This window comes from Poecile atricapillus, unplaced genomic scaffold (assembly GCF_030490865.1).
Source record: "Poecile atricapillus isolate bPoeAtr1 unplaced genomic scaffold, bPoeAtr1.hap1 scaffold_335, whole genome shotgun sequence".
In the NCBI taxonomy this organism is placed as follows: domain Eukaryota; kingdom Metazoa; phylum Chordata; class Aves; order Passeriformes; family Paridae; genus Poecile; species Poecile atricapillus.
In genome coordinates, this window is record NW_026709132.1 from 1 (window position 1) to 23,548 (window position 23,548).

General features: G+C 61.6%; 2 protein-coding genes across 4 annotated transcripts; both read right to left on the reverse strand.

Moving 5' to 3' along the window:
* Window positions 1–200: 200 nt before the first annotated feature.
* On the reverse strand, window positions 201–10,187 carry FAM50A (family with sequence similarity 50 member A). 2 transcript variants are annotated; one of them, XM_058828930.1, is made up of 11 exons: window positions 9,844–9,895; window positions 8,573–8,657; window positions 7,614–7,713; window positions 4,958–5,073; window positions 4,531–4,613; window positions 3,446–3,512; window positions 2,366–2,427; window positions 1,722–1,798; window positions 840–894; window positions 692–740; window positions 201–352 (listed from the first exon to the last, which is right to left on the reverse strand). In XM_058828930.1, exons 1-11 carry the CDS (start codon window positions 9,871–9,873, stop codon window positions 246–248), a joined length of 831 nt encoding a protein of 276 aa, XP_058684913.1. In that variant the 5' UTR covers window positions 9,874–9,895; the 3' UTR covers window positions 201–245. The 2 variants fall into 2 exon arrangements, with proteins under 2 accessions (XP_058684913.1, XP_058684912.1); XM_058828929.1 differs by lacking the exon at window positions 9,844–9,895 and adding an exon at window positions 9,956–10,187 and having other exon boundaries at window positions 202–352.
* Window positions 10,188–11,307: 1,120 nt separating this feature from the next.
* LOC131574463 (V-type proton ATPase subunit S1-like) lies at window positions 11,308–23,548 on the reverse strand. 2 transcript variants are annotated; one of them, XM_058828927.1, is made up of 11 exons: window positions 23,366–23,548; window positions 21,514–21,637; window positions 18,947–19,021; window positions 18,125–18,339; window positions 17,442–17,482; window positions 17,089–17,105; window positions 16,578–16,643; window positions 15,832–16,082; window positions 14,842–14,889; window positions 13,635–13,869; window positions 11,308–11,658 (listed from the first exon to the last, which is right to left on the reverse strand). In XM_058828927.1, the coding sequence occupies exons 1-11, from the start codon at window positions 23,479–23,481 to the stop codon at window positions 11,449–11,451; spliced, it is 1,398 nt and encodes a 465-aa protein (XP_058684910.1). In that variant the 5' UTR covers window positions 23,482–23,548; the 3' UTR covers window positions 11,308–11,448. The 2 variants fall into 2 exon arrangements, with proteins under 2 accessions (XP_058684910.1, XP_058684911.1); XM_058828928.1 differs by lacking the exon at window positions 17,089–17,105 and having other exon boundaries at window positions 16,578–16,660.

The following is a 23,548-nucleotide window of genomic DNA, read 5'->3' on the forward strand; positions in this document are numbered from 1 at the left end:
TTCAATAAAGGTGTGACATCATCAGGGCTGTGACGTCATTGATGAGCCTGTGACGTCACCAATGGGGTACCAGGGGGGAACTGGTCTGGACTGGTCTATACTGGTCCATACTGGTCTATACTGGTCTACACTGGTCTATACTGGTTCATACTGCTCTATACTGGTCTATACTGGTCTACACTGGTCTATACTGGTTCATACTGGTCTATACTGGTCTACACTGGTCTATACTGGTCTATACTGGTCTATACTGGTCTATACTGGTCTGTACTGGTCCGTACCTCGTCCTTCTCCACGGTGGCGTCGCTCAGCAGCCGAACGTCGTCGTGGACGTCGAAGTTGAAGAGCGGCCCTGGGGGTGGGGGGGAGGAGAGAGGTGACGTCACAGCCCCAACGATGACGTCACAGCCCCCACGATGACGTCACAACCCCCAATGATGACATCACAACCCCAACAATGACATCACAACCCAATGATGACATCACAGCCCCACGATGATGTCACAGCCCCAACGATGACATCACAACCCCAATGATGACGTCACAGCCCCAACGATGACGTCACGACCCCCAATGATGTCACAGCCCCAACTATGACGTCATGGCCCCCCAATGATGACATCACAGTCCCCAACAATGACGTCACAGCCCCGATGATGACGTCACAGCCCCCGATGATGACGTCACTCACCGCTCTTCCCGCGGGCCTTGGTGACGATGAAGTCGTAGAAGCTGTGGTGCTGTGGGGGAGGGGCGTGGGGTCAGCGGGGGAGGGGGCCCGGGGGTGGGGGAGGGGCTCAGGAAATGGGGGAGGGGCCCGGGGTGGGGGAGGGGCTCACGTGGGGGATGATCAGATCCTCCTTGATGTACATCAGCTGCTCCACCCCCGCCGAGCTGCGGGGAAACGGCTCAGGGACCCCGAAACGCCCCCAAAACACCCCCAGGGACCCCAAAACACCCCCAGAGACCCCAAAACGCCCCCAAAACACCCCCAGGGACCACCAAAACACCCCCAGGGACCCCAAAACATCCCCAGGGACCCCAAAACATCCCCAGGGACCCCGAAACACCCCCAGGGACCCCAAAACACCCCCAGGGACCCCGAAACACCCCCAGGGACCCCGAAACACCCCCAGAGACCCCAAAACACCCCCAGGGACCCCAAAACATCCCCAGGGACCCCAAAACATCCCCAGGGACCCCGAAACACCCCCAGGGACCCCAAAACACCCCCAGGGACCCCGAAACACCCCCAGGGACCCCAAAACACCCCCAGGGACCCCAAAACATCCCCAGGGACCCCGAAACACCCCCAGGGACCCCAAAACACCCCCAGGGACCCCGAAACACCCCCAGGGACCCCGAAACACCCCCAGAGACCCCAAAACACCCCCAGGGACCCCAAAACATCCCCAGGGACCCCCAAAACACCCCCAGAGACCCCAAAACATCCCCAGAGACCCCCAAAACACCCCCAGAGACCCCAAAACATCCCAGGGACCCCAAAACACCCCCAGGGACCCCCAAAACATCCCCCAAAACACCCCCAGGGACCCCAAAACATCCCCAGGGACCCCCCAAAACACCCCCAGGGACCCCCAAAACACCCCCAGGGACCCCCAAAACACCCCCAGAGACCCCAAAACATCCCCAGGGACCCCAAAACACCCCCAGGGACCCCCAAAACATCCCCAGGGGACCCCCCGGCGGCCCCCCCTCACCGGAGTTCGCTGAAATCCTTGCGGAGAATTTCCAGAGCTTTCTGCAGGAATTGCTGCATCGTGTTCCCCTTCTTCATCTGGGGGGGAGAGGGGCAGGGGGACCCCAAAACCTCACCTGGGGACCCCAAAACTCACCTGGGGACCCCAAAACTCACCTGGACACCCCAAAACCTCACCTGGGGACCCCAAAACTCACCTGGGGACCCCAAAAACTCACCTGGGGACCCCAAAACCTCACCTGGGGACCCCAGAACCTCACCTGGGGACCCCAAAACTCACCTGGACACCCCAAAACTCACCTGGGGACCCCAAAACTCACCTGGGGACCCCAAAACCTCACCTGGGGACCCCAAAACTCACCTTGACACCCCAAAACGCACCTGGGGACCCCAAAACTCACCTGGGGACCCCAAAACTCACCTGGGGACCCCAAAACCTCACCTGGGGACCCCAAAACTCACCTGGGGACCCCAAAACCTCACCTGGGGACCCCAAAACTCACCTGGGGACCCCAAAACCTCACCTGGGGACCCCAAAACTCACCTGGGGACCCCAAATCCCCCCCGGGAGCCCAAATCCCCACCCAGACCCCACCTGGGACCCCCCAAATTCCCCCTGGGACCCCCCAAACCCCCCAGACCCACCTTGACCGTGCGCCGGTGCCCGGAGCCGTCCCAGTAACTGAAGGTGATCTCGATCTCCTCATCTGGGAACAGCAGGAACCCCAAAATCACCCCAAAATCACCCAAGAACCCCAAAAATCACCCCAAAATCACCCTCAAACCCCAAAAATCACCCTCAAACCCCAAAAATCACCCCAAAATCACCCTCAAACCCCAAAATCACCCCAGAATTACCCTCAAACCCCAAAAATCACCCTCAAACCCCAAAAATCACCCCAAAATCACCCTCAAACCCCAAAAATCACCCCAAAATCACCCTCAAACCCCAAAAATCACCCCAGAATCACCCAAGAACCCCAAAAATCACCCCAAAATCACCCAAGAACCCCAAAAATCACCCCAGAATTACCCTCAAACCCCAAAAATCACCCCAAAATCACCCAAGAACCCCAAAAATCACCCCAAAATCACCCTCAAACCCCAAAAATCACCCCCAGATCACCCAAGAACCCCAAAAATCACCCCAAAATCACCCTCAAACCCCAAAAATCACCCCCAGATCACCCAAGAACCCCAAAAATCACCCCAAAATCACCCTCAAACCCCAAAAATCACCCCAGAATTACCCTCAAACCCCAAAAATCACCCCAAAATCACCCAAGAACCCCAAAAATCTCCCCAAAATCACCCTCAAACCCCAAAAATCACCCCAAAATCACCCAAGAACCCCAAAAAATCTCCCCAAAATCACCCTCAAACCCCAAAAATCACCCCAAAATCACCCAAGAACCCCAAAAATCACACCAGAATTACCCACAAACCCCAAAAATCACCCCAAAATCACCCAAGAACCCCAAAATCACCCCAAAATCACCCTCAAACCCCAAAAATTGACCCAGGGACCCCCAAAATGACCCCAAGGACAGAAAAACCAACCCAGGGACCCAAAGATGATGCAGGGATCCCCAGAAACCCCAAAATGACCCCAAAGAGCCCCAAAAGTGTCTCAGGAACCCCAAAATCTGACCCAACACAGCAAGAACCACCCCAGGCCCCCCCAAACCCCCCAGAATCCCCCAACCTCCCCAAATTCCTCCTCACTTTTGATCTTCTCCTGCTTGGCCTCCCACTCCTGCCTGAGCTCCTCCCGCAGCCGGTTCTCCTCCTCCTGGGGGGCAGCGCTGAGACCCCAAAACCACCCCAAAACGCCCCAAAACCACCCCAAAACCAACCCAAAAACACCCCAAAACCACTCCAAAACACCCCAAAACCACCCCAAAACGCCCCAAAACCACCCCAAAACGCCCCAAAACCACCCCAAAGTAACGCAAACCACCCAAAATCATCCCAAAACACCCCAAAAACACCCCAAAATAACCCAAAACACCCCAAAACCAACCCAAAACGCCCCAAAACACCCCAAAACGACCCCAAAACACCCCAAAACCAACCCAAAACACCCCAAAACCACCCCAAGATAACCCAAAACCACCCCAAAACCAACCCAAAACCACCCCAAAACCAACGCAAAACACCCCAAAACCAACCCAAAACCACCCCAAAACCAACCCAAAACACCCCAAAACCAACCCAAAACCACCCCAAAACCAACGCAAAACACCCCAAAACGCCCCAAAACCACCCCAAAACCAACCCAGAACCAACCCAGAACCAACCCAAAACACCCCAAAATAACCCAAAACACCCCAAAATAACCCAAAACACCCCAAACCACCCCAAAATAACCCAAAACACCCCAAACCACCCCAAAACCACCCCAAAACACCCAAATTGCCCAAAACATGCCCGAAATAGCCCAAAACCGACCCCAAATCGCTCCAGAACCACCCCCAGAGTCCCCAGACCACCCCCAGAAATGCCCCAAACTCCCCCAAAACGCCCCAAACTCCCCCAAAACGCCCCCAGTCCCTCGAGAGCCCCCCCCAAACCCACCCGAGACGCCCCAAAGATCCCAGAACAGCCCAAGGACGCCCCAAAAGCGACCCCAGAGAGCCCCAAAAAACCCCAAACCCCCAACTCCAACCCCCAAAAACCTCCTGGGACCCCCCTGGGACCCCCCAAAACCTCCTGGGACCCCCCCAAAACCTCCTGGGACCCCCCTGGGACCCCCCAAAACCTCCTGGGACCCCCCCCAGCCCCCCCAGCCCCCCCTGGGCCCCCCTGACCTCCCTGTCCCGGTCTGGCAGGAACGATGTGTCCACGTCGGGGTTTTTGCCCAATTTTCTCTTTTTCGGGGGCTCCTCGGGGGCTGGGGGGGCACCGGGGGGGGTCAGAGGGGGGGGGATCCCTGCAAAAAAATAACCCCCAAATCCCCCCAGGACCCCCAAATCCCCCCCAGGGACCCCCAAATCCCCCCCAGGACCCCCCAAATCCCCCCCAGGGACCAAATCCCCCCCAGGCCCCCCCCAGGGACCCCAAATCCCCCCCAGGGACCCCCAAACCCCCCCCCAGGGATCCCCAAATCCCCCCAGGGACCCCCAAATCCCCCCCAAATCCCCCCAAATCCCCCCCAGGGACCCCCCAAATCCCCCCAGGGACCCCCAAATCCCCCCCAGGGCCCCCCAAATCCCCCCCAGGCCCCCCCAGCTCCACCTTCAGCCTCCTCCCCGTCCTCCTCCTCCTCCTCATCGCCGAGGCTGAAGCTCAGGGAGCTGATTTTCCTCTGCGCCTCCTGCTTGCGCTGCCGCTCGCGCTGGCGCTCCAGCTTCCTGCAGCAACGGACTGGGATGGACTGGAGCAACTGGGAGGGACTGGGAGCAACTGGGAGGGACTGGAAACAGCCCTGGGCTGCTCCAGCTTCCTGCAGCAACGGACTGGGATGGACTGGGAGGGACTGGGAGGGACTGGGAGCGACTGGGAGCAACTGGGAGGGGACTGGGAGGGACTGGGAACAGCCCTGGCCTGCTCCAGCTTCCTGCAGCAACGGACTGGGATGGACTGGGAGGGACTGGGATGGACTGGGAGGGACTGGATGGACTGGGAGCAACTGGGAGGGACTGGGAACGGCCCTGAGCCGCTCCAGCTTCCTGCAGCAACGGACTGGGATGGACTGGGAGCAACTGGGAGAGACTGGGAGAGACTGGGAACGGCCCTGAGCCGCTCCAGCTTCCTGCAGCAACGGACTGGGATGGACTGGGAGGGACTGGGAACAGCCCAAATCCAAACTGGGATGGACTGGAACGGCCCTGAGCCGCTCCAGCTTCCTGCAGCAACGGACTGGGATGGACTGGGAGCAACTGGGAACGGCCCTGAGCCGCTCCAGCTTCCTGCAGCAACGGACTGGATGGACTGGGAGCAACTGGGAACGGCCCTGAGCCGCTCCAGCTTCCTGCAGCAACGGACTGGGATGGACTGGGAGCAACTGGGACGGACTGGGATGGACTGGGAGCAACTGGGAGGGACTGGGAACAGCCCCTGGGCTGCTCCAGCTTCCTGCAGCAACGGACTGGGATGGACTGGGAGGGACTGGGATGGACTGGGAGCAACTGGGAACGGCCCTGAGCCGCTCAGCTTCCTGCAGCAACGGACTGGGATGGACTGGGAGGGACTGGGAGGGACTGGGAGGGACTGGGAACAGCCCAAATCCAAACTGGAATGGACTGGGAGCGACTGGGAGGGACTGGGAACAGCCCTGAGCCGCTCCAGCTTCCTGCAGCAACGGACTGGGATGGACTGGGAGGGACTGGGACGGACTGGAGGGACTGGGAGCGACTGGGAGGGACTGGGAACAGCCCAAACCCAAACTGGGATGGACTGGGATGGACTGGGAGCAACTGGGAGGGACTGGGAGGGACTGGGAACAGCCCTGGGCTGCTCCAGCTTCCTGCAGCAACGGACTGGGATGGACTGGGATGGACTGGGAGGGACTGGGAGGGACTGGGAGGGACTGGGAACAGCCCAAACCCAAACTGGGATGGACTGGGAGGGACTGGGAGGGACTGGGAACGGCCCTGAGCCGCTCCAGCTTCCTGCAGCAACGGACTGGGATGGACTGGGAGCGACTGGGAGGGACTGGGAGCAACTGGGAACAGCCCTGGGCTGCTCCAGCTTCCTGCAGCAACGGACTGGGATGGACTGGGACGGACTGGGAGGGACTGGGAGGGACTGGGAGCAACTGGGATGGACTGGGAACAGCCCTGAGCCGCTCCAGCTTCCTGCAGCAACGGACTGGGATGGACTGGGAGCGACTGGGAGGGACTGGGAGGGACTGGGAGGGACTGGGATGGACTGGGAGCGACTGGGAACAGCCCTGGGCTGCTCCAGCTTCCTGCAGCAACGGACTGGGATGGACTGGGAGCGACTGGGAGGGACTGGGAGCGACTGGGAGGGACTGGGAGGGACTGGGAGGGACTGGGAACGGCCCTGAGCCGCTCCAGCTTCCTGCAGCAACAGACTGGGATGGACTGGGATGGACTGGGAGCGACTGGGATGGACTGGGACGGACTGGGAGGGACTGGGAGCGACTGGGAGGGACTGGGACGGACTGGGAGCGACTGGGAGGGACTGGGACGGACTGGGATGGACTGGGAACAGCCCAAATCCAAACTGGGATGGACTGGGAACAGCCCTGGGCTGCTCCAGCTTCCTGCAGCAACGGACTGGGATGGACTGGGACGGACTGGGATGGACTGGGAGCGACTGGGAGGGACTGGGACGGACTGGGAACAGCCTAAATCCAAACTGGGAGGGACTGGGAACGGCCCTGAGTGAATTCTGGGAGGGGATTTGGAAGTCCCAGGGTGGATCTGGGGGGGTTTGGGCTCTTTTGGGATATTTTGGGGGTTATTTTGGGGTTATTTTAGGATATTTTAGGATATTTTGGGGTTATTTTAGGATATTTTGGGGTATTTTGGGGGTATTTTGGGGTTATTTTGGGATATTTTGGGGTATTTTAGGGTATATTGGGGTTGTTTTGGGGTATTTTGGGGTATTTTGGGTTATTTTAGGATATTTTAGGATATTTTGGGGTATTTTGGGGTATTTGGGGTTATTTTGGGGTTATTTTAGGATATTTTGGGCTATTTTGGGGTTATTTTAGGATATTTTGGGGTATTTTGGGGTTATTTTGGGTTATTTTGGGGTTATTTTAGGCTGTTTTGGGATATTTTGGGGTTATTTTAGGCTGTTTTGGGTATTTTGGGGTTATTTTAGGCTGTTTTGGGGTATTTTGGGGTTATTTTAGGCTGTTTTGGGTTTATTTTGGGGTATTTTAGGCTGTTTTGGGGTGTTTTGGGGGCGTTTCTCTCACAGCTGCAGCTCCCGGCTCTGCTCTCTCTTCGCCAGCTGCTTCTCGCGCTCCTTGACCAGAGCCTCCTGCTTGGCCTTCATGTCATTGAGGGTCACCAGGCCTGGGGACAGTGGGGACATCACTGGGGACACTGGGGACACTGGGGGACACTGGGGACAGCCCTGGGGACACCACTGGGGACACTGGGGACACCACTGGGGACACTGGGACAGCGATGGGACACCACTGGGGATACTGGGGACAATGGGGACAGCCCTGGGGACACTGGGGACACTGATGGGGACACTGGGGACACTGGGGATACTGGGGACACCACTGGGGACAGCGAGGGGGACAGCTCTGGGGACACTGATGGGGACACTGGGGACACTGGGGACAGTCCTGGGGACACCACTGGGGGCACCACTGGGGACAGCGAGGGGACACTGGGGGACACTGGGGACAGTGGGGACAGCCCTGGGGACACTGGGGACAGGGACAATGGGGACACTGGGGACACTGGGGACACCACTGGGGACAGCCCTGGGGATACTGGGGACACTGGGGGGGAACTGGGGACACTGGGGACACTGGGGACAATGGGGACAGCCCTGGGGACACTGGGGACAGCGATGGGGGACACTGGGGGACACTGGGGACAGGGATGGGACAGTGATGGGGGACACTGGGGACAGGGACACTGGGGATACTGGGGACACTGGGGACACTGGGGACAGGGACAGGGACACTGGGGCCAGCGAGGGGACACTGGGGGACACTGGGGGACAGGGGATGGGACACTGGGGACAATGGGGACAGCCCTGGGAACAGCGAGGGGACAGTGATGGGGACACTGGGGACAGCTCTGGGGACACTGGGGACAGTGATGGGGACAGGGACAGGGACACTGGGCCAGCCCCAGGCCAGCCCCGCGGGTTTTGGGGTGAATCCGGGGGGTTTTGGGGGCGCCCCTCACCCACCCACGGTGCTGGATTTCAGCTCGGCCTCCACGGCGTCGTAATGAGCCGAGAATTTCTTATCGATGTTGGACTTCATGATGTTCTCCTGGGGGGGGTCAGGGGCAGCTGGGACCCCTCCCCAAAATTATCCCAAAATACCCCAAACACCCCAAATCCCCCGGGACCCCTCCCCAAAATACCCCAAACACCAGAGACCCCTCCCCCAAATCCCCCCTAAACACCCCAAATCCTCCGGGACCCCTCCCCAAAATACCCACAAACACCCCCGGACCCCTCCCCAAAATACCCCAAACACCCCGGACCCCTCCCCAAAATACCCCAAAATACCCCCGGACCCCTCCCCAAAATACCCAAACACCAGAGACCCCCCCCAAACCCCCTAAACACCCCAAATCCTCCGGGACCCCTCCCCAAAATATCCCAAACACCAGAGACCCCTCCCCAAATCCCCCTAAACACCCCAAAATCCTCCGGGACCCCCTCCCCAAAATACCCCAAACACCCCCGGACCCCCTCCCCAAAATACCCCAAACACCCCCGGACCCCTCCCCCAAAATACCCCAAAATACCCCCGGACCCCTCCCCAAAATACCCCAAACACCAGAGACCCCCCCCAAACCCCCTAAACACCCCAAATCCTCCGGGACCCCTCCCCAAAATATCCCAAACACCAGAGACCCCGTCCCCAAATCCCCCTAAACACCCCCGGGACCCCTCCCCAAAATACCCCAAACACCCCAAATCCTCCGGGACCCCTCCCCAAAATACCACAGAATACCCCAAACCCCCTGAGACCCCTTCCCAAATCACCCCAAACACCCCAAATCCCGGGACCCCTCCCCAAAATACCCCAAACACCCGGGGACCCCTCCCCAAAATACCCCAAAATACCCGGGACCCCTCCCCAAAATATCCCAAACCCCAGAGACCCTCCCCAAATCCCCCCAAACACCCCCGGACCCCCCCCCAAAATACCCCAAACCCCCTGAGACCCCTCTCCAAAATACCCCAAACCCCGGAGACCCCTCCCCAAATCACCCCAAACCCCCCGAGACCCCTCCCCAAAATACCCCAAACACCCCCAAACACTGAGACCCCCTCCCCAAATCCCCCCAAACCCCGCTCCCCCCGGTCCCCCCCCGGTTCCCCCGATCCCCCCCCATTCCCCCCGTTCCCCCCGGTTCCCCCCCGTTCCCCCCCCGCTCCCCCCCGTTCCCCCCGGTCCCCCCCGCTCCCCCCGTTCCCCCCGGTTCCCCCGGTTCCCCCGGCACCTCCTGGATCCGCTGCCGCAGCTGCTCCATGTGTTCCCCCCGTTCCCCCGGTTCCCCCCCTCTCCCCCCGGTCCCCCCGTTCCCCCCCGCTCCCCCCCGTTCCCCCCGGCACCTCCTGGATCCGCTGCCGCAGCTGCTCCATGTGTTCCCGCTGCCGCTCGCGTTTCTTCATCAGCTGCAGCGCCCGCCCGGCCTCGCTGGCCGCGCCCTTGTACTGCGCCATGGCCGCGCGGGGGGTTTGGTGTTTTTGGGGTTTTTGGGGTTTTTTGGGGTTTTTTGGGTTTTTTTGGGTTTTTTTTTGGGTTTTTGGGTCCCGCGGTCCCGGCAGCGGCGGCGGCCGGAGAGAACCCGGAAGTGCGCGCGGCGCCGGAAGTGCGTCACTGCTCGGCGCGGATTGGTCCAGTCCTAATTAGTCCCGCCCCGTACTCGCTTCCGATTGGCTCCCAACGGCCTTAGCCCCGCCCCGCTATGACCACGCCCCCAGCGCTTTCATTGGTGCTTCCCCGGGCCCCGCCCCCACACCGCGCTCTGATTGGCTCAGGCCCTCCCCGTCTTCCCGCCCCCTCCGTGCCGCGCGCTGATTGGCTCAGCCCCTCCCCTTGTTCCCGCCCCCTCCGTGCCGCGCTCTGATTGGCTCAGGCCCGCCCCTTGTTCCCGCCCCCCCGTGCCGCGCGCTGATTGGCTCATCCCGAGCCTCGGCCCCGCCCCCTCCGTGCCGCGCGCTGATTGGCTGATACCGAGCCTCAGCCCCGCCCCCTCCGTGCCGCGCGCTGATTGGCTGATCCCGAGCCTCGGCCCCGCCCCCTCCGTGCCGCGCGCTGATTGGCTGATCCCGAGCCTCGGCCCCGCCCCCTCCGTGCCGCGCGCTGATTGGCTGATCCCGAGCCTCGGCCCCGCCCCCATTCCCGGCGCTTTCGGAATTTCGGGAATTTGGGGAATTTTGGGATTTTCGGGATTTTCGGGAATTTTGGGATTTTTATTGACAGACGCGGACAATAAATAACGGGGGGAGGGGTCCCCCAAACCGCCCCTCCCCCTCCGGGGCGGGCCGGGGGCACCGGGAGCGCGCGGGGGGGGGGGGGGAGGGGCCCCAAAATCGGGGGGGGGGGGGGGGAGGGGCAAAGGGGGACCCCAAAAATGGGGGGGAGGGGGAGGGGCTGCGGCGCTTTTGGGGGGTCCTGGGGGGGTCCCACGAGTTTTTGGGAGGGGGAAAAGGAGGGGCCGCGGTGGGGGAGGGGCTCCCGTGGGGGAGGGGCCGCGGTGGGGGAGGGGCCGCGGTGGGGGAGGGGCCGCGGTGGGGGAGGGGCTCCCGTGGGGGAGGGGCCGCGGTGGGGGAGGGGCTCCCGTGGGGGAGGGGCTGCGGTGGGGGAGGGGCGGCGGTGGGGGAGGGGCTCCCGTGGATTTTTGGGGGGAATCTCCCGGATTTTGGGGGTTTCTCCCCGGATTTTGGGGGTTTCTCCCGGATTTTGGGGATTTCTCCCGGATTTTGGGGGTTTCTCCCGTTTTTTTTGGGGGTTTCTCCCGGATTTTGGGGGATTTCTCCCGTTTTTTTGGGGGTTTCTCCCGTTTTTTTGGGGATTTCTCCCGGATTTTGGGGGTCCCCCCTCACTCCCCGAGGGGCACGGGCAGGGGGGGCCCCCGGGGGTCGTCGAATCGATCCATGGGGCGCAGCCCCAGCAGGATCCCCCCCCCCAGGAGGAGCCCCCCGAGCAGGAGCCCCCCCGAGATCAGCCCCATCCAGGCCCCCGGCCCGAAGAACCCGGCGCAGTCGGAGGCGCCCCCGAAAACGCCCCCGGAGACGTTGAACCCCTGAACCTGCGGGGGGAGGGGGGGACAGCGCTGGGGGGACCCCAAAACCGGCCAGGGGAGGGGGGAGGGGTCACCCCAAACATTCCCGGGGTCCCTTCCCCCATCCCAACCCTCCCCCTCCCCTCCTCTTTTACCCCTCCCCCATTCCCGCTGCTCCCCCTCCCCCCCCCGGTTTTGGGGTCCCCTCCCCCCCCAATTCCCCTTTAATCATTTTTGGGGTCCCCTCCCCCATTTAACCCCCCCCCCCCCCCTCTGGGTCCCCAGTCCCAGTTTTGGGGTCCCTAATCCCATTTTTGGGGTCCCATCCCGGTGCTTTTGGGGTCCCCCATCCCGTTTTTGGGGTCCCAGTCCCGTTTTTGGGGTCCCAGTCCCGTTTTTGGGGTCCCTGTCCCATTTTAGGGTCCCCAATCCCGTTTTTGGGGTCCCATCCCGTTTTTGGGGTCCCATCCCGCTGTTTTTGGGGTCCCATCCCGTTTTTGGGGTCCCTGTCCCATTTTTGGGGTCCCAATCTCGTTTTTGGGGTCCCCAGTCCCGTTTTTGGGGTCCCCAGTCCCGTTTTTGGGGTCCCCAATCCCATTTTTGGGGTCCCCAATCCCGTTTTTAGGGTCCCCAGTCCCGTTTTTGGGGTGCCCAGTCCCGTTTTTGGGGTCCCAGTCCCGTTTTTGGGGTCCCAATCCCGTTTTTGGGGTCCCATCCCGGTATTTTTGGGGTCCCATCCCGGTGTTTTTGGGGTCCCTGATCCCGTTTTTGGGGTCCCCAGTCCCGTTTTTGGGGTCCCTGTCCCGTTTTTGGGGTCCCAGTCCCGTTTTTTGGGGTCCCAATCCCGTTTTTGGGGTCCCCCATCCCGTTTTTGGGGTCCCATCCCGCTGTTTTTGGGGGTCCCAGTCCCGTTTTTGGGGTCCAGTCCCGGTATTTTTGGGGTCCCCCATCCCATTTTTGGGGTCCCCCATCCCATTTTTGGGGTCCCAGTCCCGTTTTTGGGGTCCCCCATCCCATTTTTGGGGTCCCCCATCCCATTTTTGGGGTCCCTGATCCCGTTTTTGGGGTCCCTGATCCCGTTTTTGGGGTCCCAGTCCCGTTTTTGGGGTCCCATCCCGCTGTTTTTGGGGTCCCCCATCCCGTTTTTGGGGTACCCCATCCCGTTTTTGGGGTCCCATCCCGCTGTTTTTGGGGTCCCAATCCCGTTTTTGGGGTCCCCAATCCCGTTTTTGGGGTCCCAGTCCCGTTTTTGGGGTCCCATCCCGGTATTTTTGGGGTCCCCAATCCCGTTTTTGGGGTCCCCAATCCCGTTTTTGGGGTCCCTGATCCCGTTTTTGGGGTCCCCATCCCGTTTTTGGGGTCCCAATCCCATTTTTGGGGTCCCCAATCCCGTTTTTGGGGTCCCAATCCCGTTTTTGGGGTCCCAATCCTGTTTTTAGGGTCCCCCATCCCGTTTTTGAGGTCCCCAGTCCCGTTTTTGGGGTCCCTGTCCCGTTTTTGGGGTCCCATCCCGCTGTTTTTGGGGTCCCAGTCCCGTTTTTGGGGTCCCCCATCCCGTTTTTGGGGTCCCAATCCCATTTTTGGGGTCCCAAATCCCATTTTTGGGGTCCCCCATCCCATTTTTGGGGTCCCCCGTCCCGTTTTTGGGGTCCCATCCCGGTATTTTTGGGGTCCCAGTCCCGTTTTTGGGGTCCCAATCCCGTTTCTGGGGTCCCTGTCCCGTTTTTGGGGTCCCATCCCGCTGTTTTTGGGGTCCCAATCCCGTTTTTGGGGTCCCAGTCCCATTTTTGGGGTCCCAATCCCGTTTTTGGGGTCCCTGATCCCATTTTTGGGGTCCCAGTCCCGTTTTTGGGGTCCCTGATCCCGTTTTTGGGGTCCCTGATCCCGTTTTTGGGGTCCCCCATCCCGTTTTTGGGGTCCCTGATCCCGTTTTTGGGGTCCCAATCCCGTTTTTGGGGTCCCCCATCCCGTTTTTGGGGTCCCCCATCCCGTTTTTGGGGTACCTGCAGGTCGAGGATCCGGAGCCCCCAGTGCTGGCTGTGCTCCAGGGGGGGGAGGGGCAGCAGGAGGGGTCCGGGGGTCCCCAAATCCCCGCAGCGCCAGCCCAGGGGGGAGGGGGCGGCCGCCCCCCGAACCCGGAACCGCGCGGGGGGGGCCCCCCCCAGGGTCACCCCGATCTCCTCCAGCCACGCCCAGGAGCGCCCCGAGACCGGGAACCAGGAACGGCGCAGGAGGAACCTGGGGGGGCCGGGAATGAGACCCCAACACAAAAAAACCACAAAAGGACCCCGAAAATGAGACCCCCACCCCCAAAAAACCCCTGGAAATGAGACCCCCAACCCAAAAAACCCCGAAAATGAGACCCCCCAACCCAAAAAAAACCCCTGAAAATGAGACCCCCAACCCAAAAAACCCCAAAAGGACCCCAAAAATGAGACCCCCAACCCAAAAAACCCCAAAAGGACCCCAAAAATGAGACCCCCAACCCAAAAAACCCCAAAAGGACCCCAAAAATGAGACCCCCACCCCCAAAAAACCCCTGGAAATGAGACCCCCAACCCAAAAAAAACCCAAAAGGACCCCGAAAATGAGACCCCCCAACCCAAAAAACCCCAAAAGGACCCCGAAAATGAGACCCCCAACCCAAAAAACCCCAGAGGACCCCAAAAATGAGACCCCCAACCCAAAAAAACCCCCAAAAAACCCCTGGAAATGAGACCCCCAACCAAAAAAACCCCAAAGAACCCCAAAAATGAGACCCCCAACCCAAAAAACCCCAAAAGGACCCCAAAAATGAGACCCCCAACCCAAAAAACCCCTGGAAATGAGACCCCCACCCCAAAAAAACCCCAAAGGACCCAAAACCTGAAATCTCCACCCCAAAACCCCCCCAAGTAACCCAAAAACTGAAATCCCATCCAAAACAAAATCCCAAATAATTCCCCAAATTGAAATTCCCACCCCAAAACCACCCCAAACGTGAGCCCCCCCCAAAAAAACACCCCCAAAACAGCCAAGGGGTGCCAGGGACCCCCAAATCCGCCCCCCTCACCCCAAAACAGCCCCAAACCCCCCAAAACAGCCCCAAACCCCCCCAAAACAGCCCCAAATCCCCCAAAACAGCCCCAAACCCCCCCAAAACAGCCCCAATCCCCCCAAAACAGCCCCAAACCCCCCCAAACCCCCCAATCCCCCCCAATCCCCGCTCACGTGATGTTCAGGGTCTCCCCAAAAACCTCCTTGTACTGCAGCACCAACCTGGGGGGGCACGGGAGGGGTCAGGGGGGCCCCAAAACTCCTGGGACCCCCCAAAATTCCCCTCAACCCCCCCCAAAAACCCCTCTGGGATCCCCAAATCCTTCTGGGATCCCCAAATCCCCCCCAAATCCCCCCCAAATTCCCCAAATCCCCCCCAAACCCCTCTGAGATCCCCAAATCCCCTCTGGGATCCTCAAACCCCCCCAAATCCCCCCTGGATCCCCCCTAAACCCCCCAAAATCTCCCCCAAATCCCTCTGGGATCCCCAGATCCCTTCTGGGAACCACAACACCCCCCCAAATCCCTCCCAAATCCCCCCAAATCCCCCTGAACCCCCCCCAAATCCCCCCAAACCCCTCTGGGATCCCCAAACCCCCCCCAAATCCCCCCCAAATTCCCCCAAATTCCCCCAAACCCCCCCCAAATCCCCCCAAACCCCTCTGGGATCCTCAAATCCCCCCCAAATCCCCCTGAACCCCCCCTGAACCCCCCCAAATCCCTCCCAAACCCCTCTGGGATCCCTAAACCCCCCTGAACCCCCCCAAATCCCCCCAAATCCCCCCCAAACCCCTCTGGGATCCCCAAATCCCCTCTGGGATCCTCAAACCCCCCCCAAATCCCCCCCCAAATTCCCCCAAACCCCCCCAAATCCCCCCAATCCCCCCAAATCCTCCCCAAATCCCCCCAAGTCTCCCCGAACCCCCCCGAACCCCCCCCAAATCCCCCCAAATCCCCCCGAACCCCCCCCAAATCCCTCTGGGATCCCCAAACCCCCCCCAAATCCCCCCCAAATCCCCCTGAACCCCCCCAAATCCCCTCCAAATCCCCCCAAACCCCCCCCAAACCCCTCTGGGATCCCCAAATCCCCTCCAAATCCCCCCGAACCCCCCCCAAACCCCCCCGAACCCCCCCCAAATCCCCCAACCCCCCTCCCCCCCTCACCGAGCCTCCCGGGGGCTCCACGAGGACCCCCCCAGGTCGACGGCGGCCGCGGCCCCGAAGGTTTTTGGGGTGAGGTCGCGCTGCTGCCCCCGCAGCGCCACCGACACGTTCCGGGCCCACAGCAGCATCTGGGGGTCCCCCTGGGGGGGCCAGCGCAGGGGGGGGGGCGGCTCCGGGCCCTCCCCCACCCCCAGCAGCCCCCGCCGGGGACCCCCAAAACCCCCCGGGATCCCCCCGGGGCTGGGGGGCTCCTGTGGGGGAGGGGAGGGGTCAGGGGGGGACCCCCAAAATTGGGGAGGGGGGAAAAGGGGGAGGGGAAATGAAAATTGGGGGGGGGGAGACCCCCCTGGATTGGGGAGGGGGAAGGGAGGGGTCGGGGGGACCCTGCTGGGGTCACTCAGGGGTCAAAGGTCACCCAGGGGTCACTCAGGGGTCACTCAGGGGACACCCAGGATCACTCAGGGGTCATCCAGGGGTCACTCAGGGGTCACCCAGAGGTCACTCAGGGGTCACCCAGGGGTCATTCAGGGGTCACTCAGGGGTCACCCAGGGGTCACTCAGGGGTCACCCAGAGGTCACTCAGGGGTCATTCAGGGGTCACCCAGGGGTCACTCAGGGGTCACCCAGGGGTCACTCAGGGTCACCCAGAGGTCATTCAGGGGTCACTCAGGGGTCACCCAGGGGTCATTCAGGGGTCACCCAGGGGTCACCCAGGGGTCACTCAGGGGTCACTCAGGGTCACTCACGTGGGCCCTGCGGGCAGTGAACAGCGCCGTGTACGGGACCTGCTCCTCCTGCAGCACCTGCAGCACCTCCCCCAGCACCGCATCTGGGGGCACCAAAGAGTGTCCCAAAATCCCCCAAATCCACCCCAAAAACGCCCCAAAAACTGCCCCAAACCCACCCCAAACACCTCCCCCAGCACCGCATCTGGGGGCACCAAAGAGTGACCCAAAATCCCCCAAATCCACCCCAAAATCCGCCCCAAAAACTGCCCCAAAAACTGCCCTGAACCCACCCTGAAAACTGCCCCAAACCCACCCCAAAACCTGCCCTGAACCCACCCCAAAAACTGCCCCAAAACCACCCCAAAAACTGCCCCAAACCCACCCCAAAAACTGCCCCAAACCCACCCCAAAACCGCCCCAAAAACTGCCCCAAAAACTGCCCCAAACCCACCCTAAAACCTGCCCCAAACCCACCCCAAAAACTGCCCCAAACCCACCCCAAAACCTGCCCTGAACCCACCCCAAACACCACCCCCAGCACCGCGTCTGGGGGCACCAAAGAGTGACCCAAAATCCCCCAAATCCACCCTAAAAACTGCCCTGAACCCACCCCAAAAACTGCCCCAAACCCACCCCAAACACCACCCCCAGCACCGCATCTGGGGGCACCAAAGAGTGACCCAAAATCCCCCAAATCCACCCCAAAACCTGCCCCAAACCCACCCCAAAAACTGCCCCAAACCCACCCCAAAAACCGCCCTGAACCCGCCCCAAAGGCACCCCCAGCACCTCCCCTGGGGGCAGAGTGACCCCAAATCCCCCAAACCCAGCCCAGAGCGGCCCCGAGCCCCCCCAGAGCTCCCAGTGCTCCCAGTTCCTCACCGTTACTGGCCAGAGCCTCCTTGGCTCCCATCAGGCCGGACCTGGGGGGAGGGGACAGTCAGGGGGGACAGGGGGGCCCTGTGGGGCAGAGGGGTCCTTGGGGGTCCCTGGGGGGTCTCTATGGGGTCTCTATAGGGCCTCTGGGGTATCTATGGGGTCTCTATGGGGTCTCTATGGGATCTCTATGGGGTCTCTCTGGGGTCTCACCTGCCATGGGGCAGCCCCACAAGCAGCAGGGTGGGCTCCCCAGGGTATCTATGGGTCTCTGGGGTATCTATGGGATCTATGGGGTATCTATGGGGTCTCTCACCTGCCATGGGGCAGCCCCACAAGCAGCAGGGTGGGCTCTATAGGGTATCTATGGGATCTCTATGGGGTCTCTGGGGTCTCTATGGGATCTATGGGTCTCTCACCTGCCGTGGGGCAGCCCCACAAGCAGCAGCGTGGGCTCTATAGGATCTCTATGGGGTCTCTGGGGTATCTATGGGCTCTATGGGGTCTCTGGGGTATCTATGGGCTCTATGGGGTCTCTGGGGTATCTATGGGGTCTATGGGGTCTCTGGGGTCTCACCTGCCGTGGGGCAGCCCCACAAGCAGCAGGGTGGGTTCCCCGGGGTATCTATGGGTCTATGGGATCTATGGGGTCACTATGGGATCTATGGGGTATCTATGGGGTCTCTCACCTGCCATGGGGCAGCCCCACAAGCAGCAGCGTGGGTTCCCCGGGGTCGCTCTCGGGGTCAGAGCGGTTCAGCCTCAGCCCCCCCAGGGCCCCCCCGGGCAGGCGCAGGGGGGGAGGGGAGCCCAGGGCCCTCTGCAGGGTCAGGGGCAGCGCGGCCGCAGCGGCTCCGGCCACCGAGGGCAGGGTCAGCGCTGACCCCGCTGAGCCCAGGGCACCCTGCAACAGAGACTCCTGAAATACCCTGAAAATACCCCAAAATCACCCCAAATCACCCAAAATCACCCCAGATCACCCCAAATCACCCCAAAACACCCCCAAATCACCCCAAAACACCCCAAAACACCCCAAAATCCCCCCAAAACACCCCAAAACCACCCCAGAATCCCCCCAAATCACCCCAAAACACCCCAAAATCACCCCAAATCACCCCAAATCACCCAAATCCCCCCAAATACACCCCAAAACCACCCCAAACCCACCCAAAAACACCCCAAATCCCCCCAAAACACCCCCAAAACACCCCAAAAACACCCCAAAACCACCCCAAAAACACCCAAAAAACACCCCAAACCTACCCAAAACACCCCAAACCTACCCAAAATCGCCCCAAACCCACCCAAAATCCCCCTGAAGACACCCTAAAATCCCCTCAAAAACCCCAAAATTGCCCCCAAATCCCCCCCCAATCCAAACCACCTCCCCCAGCCCCCCCTGGACACCCCCAGCCCCCCAAAAATCCTCCCCAGGACCCCTCCCCACCCCTCCCCAGCCCCTCCCCAGGACCCCTCCCCCCCCCAGGACCCCTCCCCAGCCCCTCACCCACCTGCAGCCGGGGGAAGGCTCCGTTGGGTTCGTTCCCAAAAACGCCCCCAAAAGCGGTGAAATCCTCCAGGCTGAGCTGGGGGAGGGGCGGGGGTCAGCGGGGGAGGGGAACGGGGCCCTTTGGGGCTCCCCGGGGGGGATTTGGGGGGTCCTTGGGAGGGGTCTGGGGGGTCCCACCTGCTCCTGCAGGAACGGCAGCACTGGGGGGGGGATTTGGGGGGATTCAGGGGGGATTCGGGGGGTTTCGGGGTCCCACCTGCTCCTGCAGGAACAGCAGCACTGGGGGGTGGATTTGGGGTGGATTTGGGGGGGATTTGGGGGGGATTCAGGGTGGATTCAGGGGGTTTCGGGGTCCCACCTGCTCCTGCAGGAACAGCAGCACTGGGGGCTGGGTTTAGGGGTGGATTTGGGGGGGATTTGGGTTGGATTTGGGTTGGATTCGGGGGGGATTCGGGGGGGATTTGGGTTGGATTCGGGGGGGATTCAGGGGGTTTTGGGGTCCCACCTGCTCCTGCAGGAACAGCAGCACTGGGGGGTGGATTTGGGGGATTCAGGGGGGATTTGGGGGATTCAGGGTGGATTTGGGGGATTCAGGGGGGATTTGGGGGATTCAGGGGGGATTTGGGGGGGATTTGGGTTGGATTTGGGGGTTTCGGGGTCCCACCTGCTCCTGCAGGAACAGCAGCACTGGGGGGTGGGTTTAGGGGTGGATTTGGGGGGGATTCAGGGGGGATTTGGGGGGGATTTGGGGTGGATTTAGGGTGGATTCAGGGGGTTTCAGGGTCCCACCTGCTCCTGCAGGAACAGCAGCACTGGGGGCTGGATTTGGGGGTGGGTTTAGGGGTGGATTTGGGGTGGATTCGGGAGGTTTTGGGGTCCCACCTGCTCCTGCAGGAACAGCAGCACTGGGGGCTGGGTTTGGGGTGGATTTGGGGGGATTTGGGTTGGATTTGGGGGGGATTTGGGGGGGATTTGGGGGGGATTCAGGGTGGATTCAGGGGGTTTCGGGGTCCCACCTGCTCCTGCAGGAACAGCAGCACTGGGGGCTGGGTTTAGGGGTGGATTTGGGGGATTTGGGGTGGATTTGGGGGGGATTCAGGGGGATTCGGGGTCCCACCTGCTCCTGCAGGAACAGCAGCACTGGGGGCTGGGTTTAGGGGTGGATTTGGGGGGATTCAGGGGGGATTTGGGGTGGATTTGGGGGGGATTCGGGAGGTTTCGGGGTCCCACCTGCTCCTGCAGGAACAGCAGCACTGGGGGCTGGGTTTGGGGTGGATTTGGGGGGGATTCAGGGGGTTTCAGGGTCCCACCTGCTCCTGCAGGAACAGCAGCACTGGGGGCTGGGTTTAGGGGTGGATTTAGGGTGGATTTGGGGTGGATTTGGGGGGGATTTGGGGGGGATTTGGGGTCCCACCTGCTCCTGCAGGAACAGCAGCACTGGGGGGTGGATTCAGGGGGGATTTGGGGTGGATTTGGGGGGGATTTGGGGGGGATTTGGGGGGGATTCAGGGTGGATTCAGGGGGTTTCGGGGTCCCACCTGCTCCTGCAGGAACAGCAGCACTGGGGGCTGGGTTTAGGGGTGGATTTGGGGGATTTGGGGTGGATTTGGGGGGGATTCAGGGGGATTCGGGGTCCCACCTGCTCCTGCAGGAACAGCAGCACTGGGGGCTGGGTTTAGGGGTGGATTTGGGGGGATTCAGGGGGGATTTGGGGTGGATTTGGGGGGGATTCGGGAGGTTTCGGGGTCCCACCTGCTCCTGCAGGAACAGCAGCACTGGGGGCTGGGTTTGGGGTGGATTTGGGGGGGATTCAGGGGGTTTCAGGGTCCCACCTGCTCCTGCAGGAACAGCAGCACTGGGGGCTGGGTTTAGGGGTGGATTTAGGGTGGATTTGGGGTGGATTTGGGGGGGATTTGGGGGGGATTTGGGGTCCCACCTGCTCCTGCAGGAACAGCAGCACTGGGGGGTGGATTCAGGGGGGATTTGGGGTGGATTTGGGGGGATTCAGGGGGGATTTGGGTTGGATTCGGGGGGGATTCAGGGGGTTTCAGGGTCCCACCTGCTCCTGCAGGAACAGCAGCACTGGGGGCTGGGTTTAGAGGTGGATTTGGGGGGGATTTGGGTTGGATTTGGGGGGATTCAGGGGGGATTTGGGGTGGATTCGGGAGGTTTTGGGGTCCCACCTGCTCCTGCAGGAACAGCAGCACTGGGGGCTGGGTTTAGGGGTGGATTTGGGGGGGATTTGGGTTGGATTCAGGGGGTTTTGGGGTCCCACCTGCTCCTGCAGGAACAGCAGCACTGGGGGCTGGGTTTAGGGGGGGATTTGGGGTGGATTTGGGGTGGATTTGGGGTGGATTTGGGGTGGATTTGGGGTGGATTCAGGGGGGATTTGGGGGGATTCAGGGGGGATTCAGGGGGGATTTAGGGGGGATTTGGGGTGGATTTGGGGGGGATTCGGGAGGTTTTGGGGTCCCACCTGCTCCTGCAGGAACAGCAGCACTGGGGGCTGGGTTTAGGGGGGGATTTGGGGTGGATTTAGGGTGGATTCAGGGGGTTTTGGGGTCCCACCTGCTCCTGCAGGAACAGCAGCACCGTGCGGGGCCCGCGCTGCAGCCCCGGCTCCAGGAGCTGCCGCAGCTCCGGCTCCGACAGAACCCGGCCCGCGGGGGCGGCGAGCGGGGCCCAGAGAGAGCTGCGGGGAACGGAGCCCGGATCACCCCAAAAATCACCCGGGGAGCCCCAAAAATCACCCGGGGAGCCCCAAAATCACCCGGGGAGCCCAAAAATCACCCAAAGAGAGCCCCAAAATCACCCGGGGAGCCCAAAAAATCACCCGGGGAGCCCCGAAATCACCCGGGGAGCCCCAAAATCACCCGGGGAGCCCCGAAATCACCCGGGGAGCCCCAAAATCACCCCGGGGAGACCCAAAATCACCCGGGGAGCCTCAAAATCACCCGGGGAGCCCCAAAATCACCCGGGGAGCCTCAAAATCCCAACAGAGAGCCCCAAAATCACCCAAAGAGAGCCCCAAAATCACCCGGGGAGCCCCAAAATCACCCAAAGAGAGCCCCAAAAATCACCCGGGGAGCCCCAAAATCACCCGGGGAGCCCCAAAATCACCCGGGGAGCCCCAAAATCACCCAAAGAGAGCCCCAAAATCCCCACAGAGAGCTGCGGGGAACGGAGCCCGGATCACCCCAAAATCACCCAAAGAGAGCCCCAAAATCACCCGGGGAGCCCCAAAATCCCAACAGAGAGCCCCAAAATCACCCAAAGAGAGCCCCAAAATCACCCGGGGAGCCCCGAAATCACCCGGGGAGCCCCAAAAATCACCCGGGAAGCCCCGAAATCACCCGGGGAGCCCCAAAATCACCCGGGGAGCCCCAAAATCACCCAAAGAGAGCCCCAAAATCACCCGGGGAGCCCCAAAATCCCAACAGAGAGCTGCGGGGAACGGAGCCCGGATCACCCCAAAATCACCCAGAGAGAGCCCCGAAATCCCAACAGAGAGCCCCAAAATCACCCGGGGAGCCCCAAAATCACCCAAAGAGAGCCCCAAAATCACCCGGGGAGAGCCCCGAAATCACCCGGGGAGCCCCAAAATCACCCGGGGAGCCCCAAAATCACCCAAAGAGAGCCCCAAAATCACCCGGATCACCCCAAAATCACCCAAAGAGAGCCCCAAAATCACCCGGGGAGCCCCAAAATCCAACAGAGAGCCCCAAATCCCAACAGAGAGCCCCAAAATCACCCAAAGAGAGCCCCAAAATCACCCGGGGAGCCCCGAAATCACCCGGGGAGCCCAAAAATCACCCGGGGAGCCCCGAAATCCCAACAGAGAGCTGCGGGGAACGGAGCCCGGATCACCCCAAAATCACCCAGAGAGAGCCCCGAAATCCCAACAGAGAGCCCCAAAATCACCCGGGGAGCCCCAAAATCACCCAAAGAGAGCCCCAAAATCACCCGGGGAGCCCCAAAATCACCCCGGGGAGCCCCAAAAATCACCCGGGGAGCCCCGAAATCACCCGGGGAGCCCCGAAATCACCCGGGGAGCCTCAAAATCCCAACAGAGAGCCCCAAAATCACCCGGGGAGCCCCAAAATCCCCACAGAGAGCTGCGGGGAACGGAGCCCGGATCACCCCAAAATCACCCGGGGAGCCCCAAAAATCACCCGGGGAGCCCCAAAAATCACCCGGGGAGCCCCAAAATCACCCGGGGAGCCCCAAAATCACCCGGGGAGCCCCGAAATCCCCACAGAGAGCTGCGGGGAGCGGAGCCCGGATCACCCGGGGACCCCAAATCCCCCCCAAAGGCGGCTCTGAGGCCTCTCCGCGCCCCCCAAATCTCCGCCAACAGGCCCCGAGCTCCCCCCAGGCCCGGCCCCCGGGCCCCCCCGAGGCCCCCGGGCCCCGCTCGCACCGCTCCGTGCTCCAGACGAGCAGCGGGACCTGCGGGACCTGCGCGGCCCCCGCGGGCCCCGGGCCCGGCACCGGCCCCGCCAGAGCCGCGAGCAGCGCCCACAGCGCCGCCGCCATCTTGGAACCGCCGCGGCCACGCCCCCTCCCCGCGCGGGGTCACGTGGCCGGCGCGCGCTCACGTGAC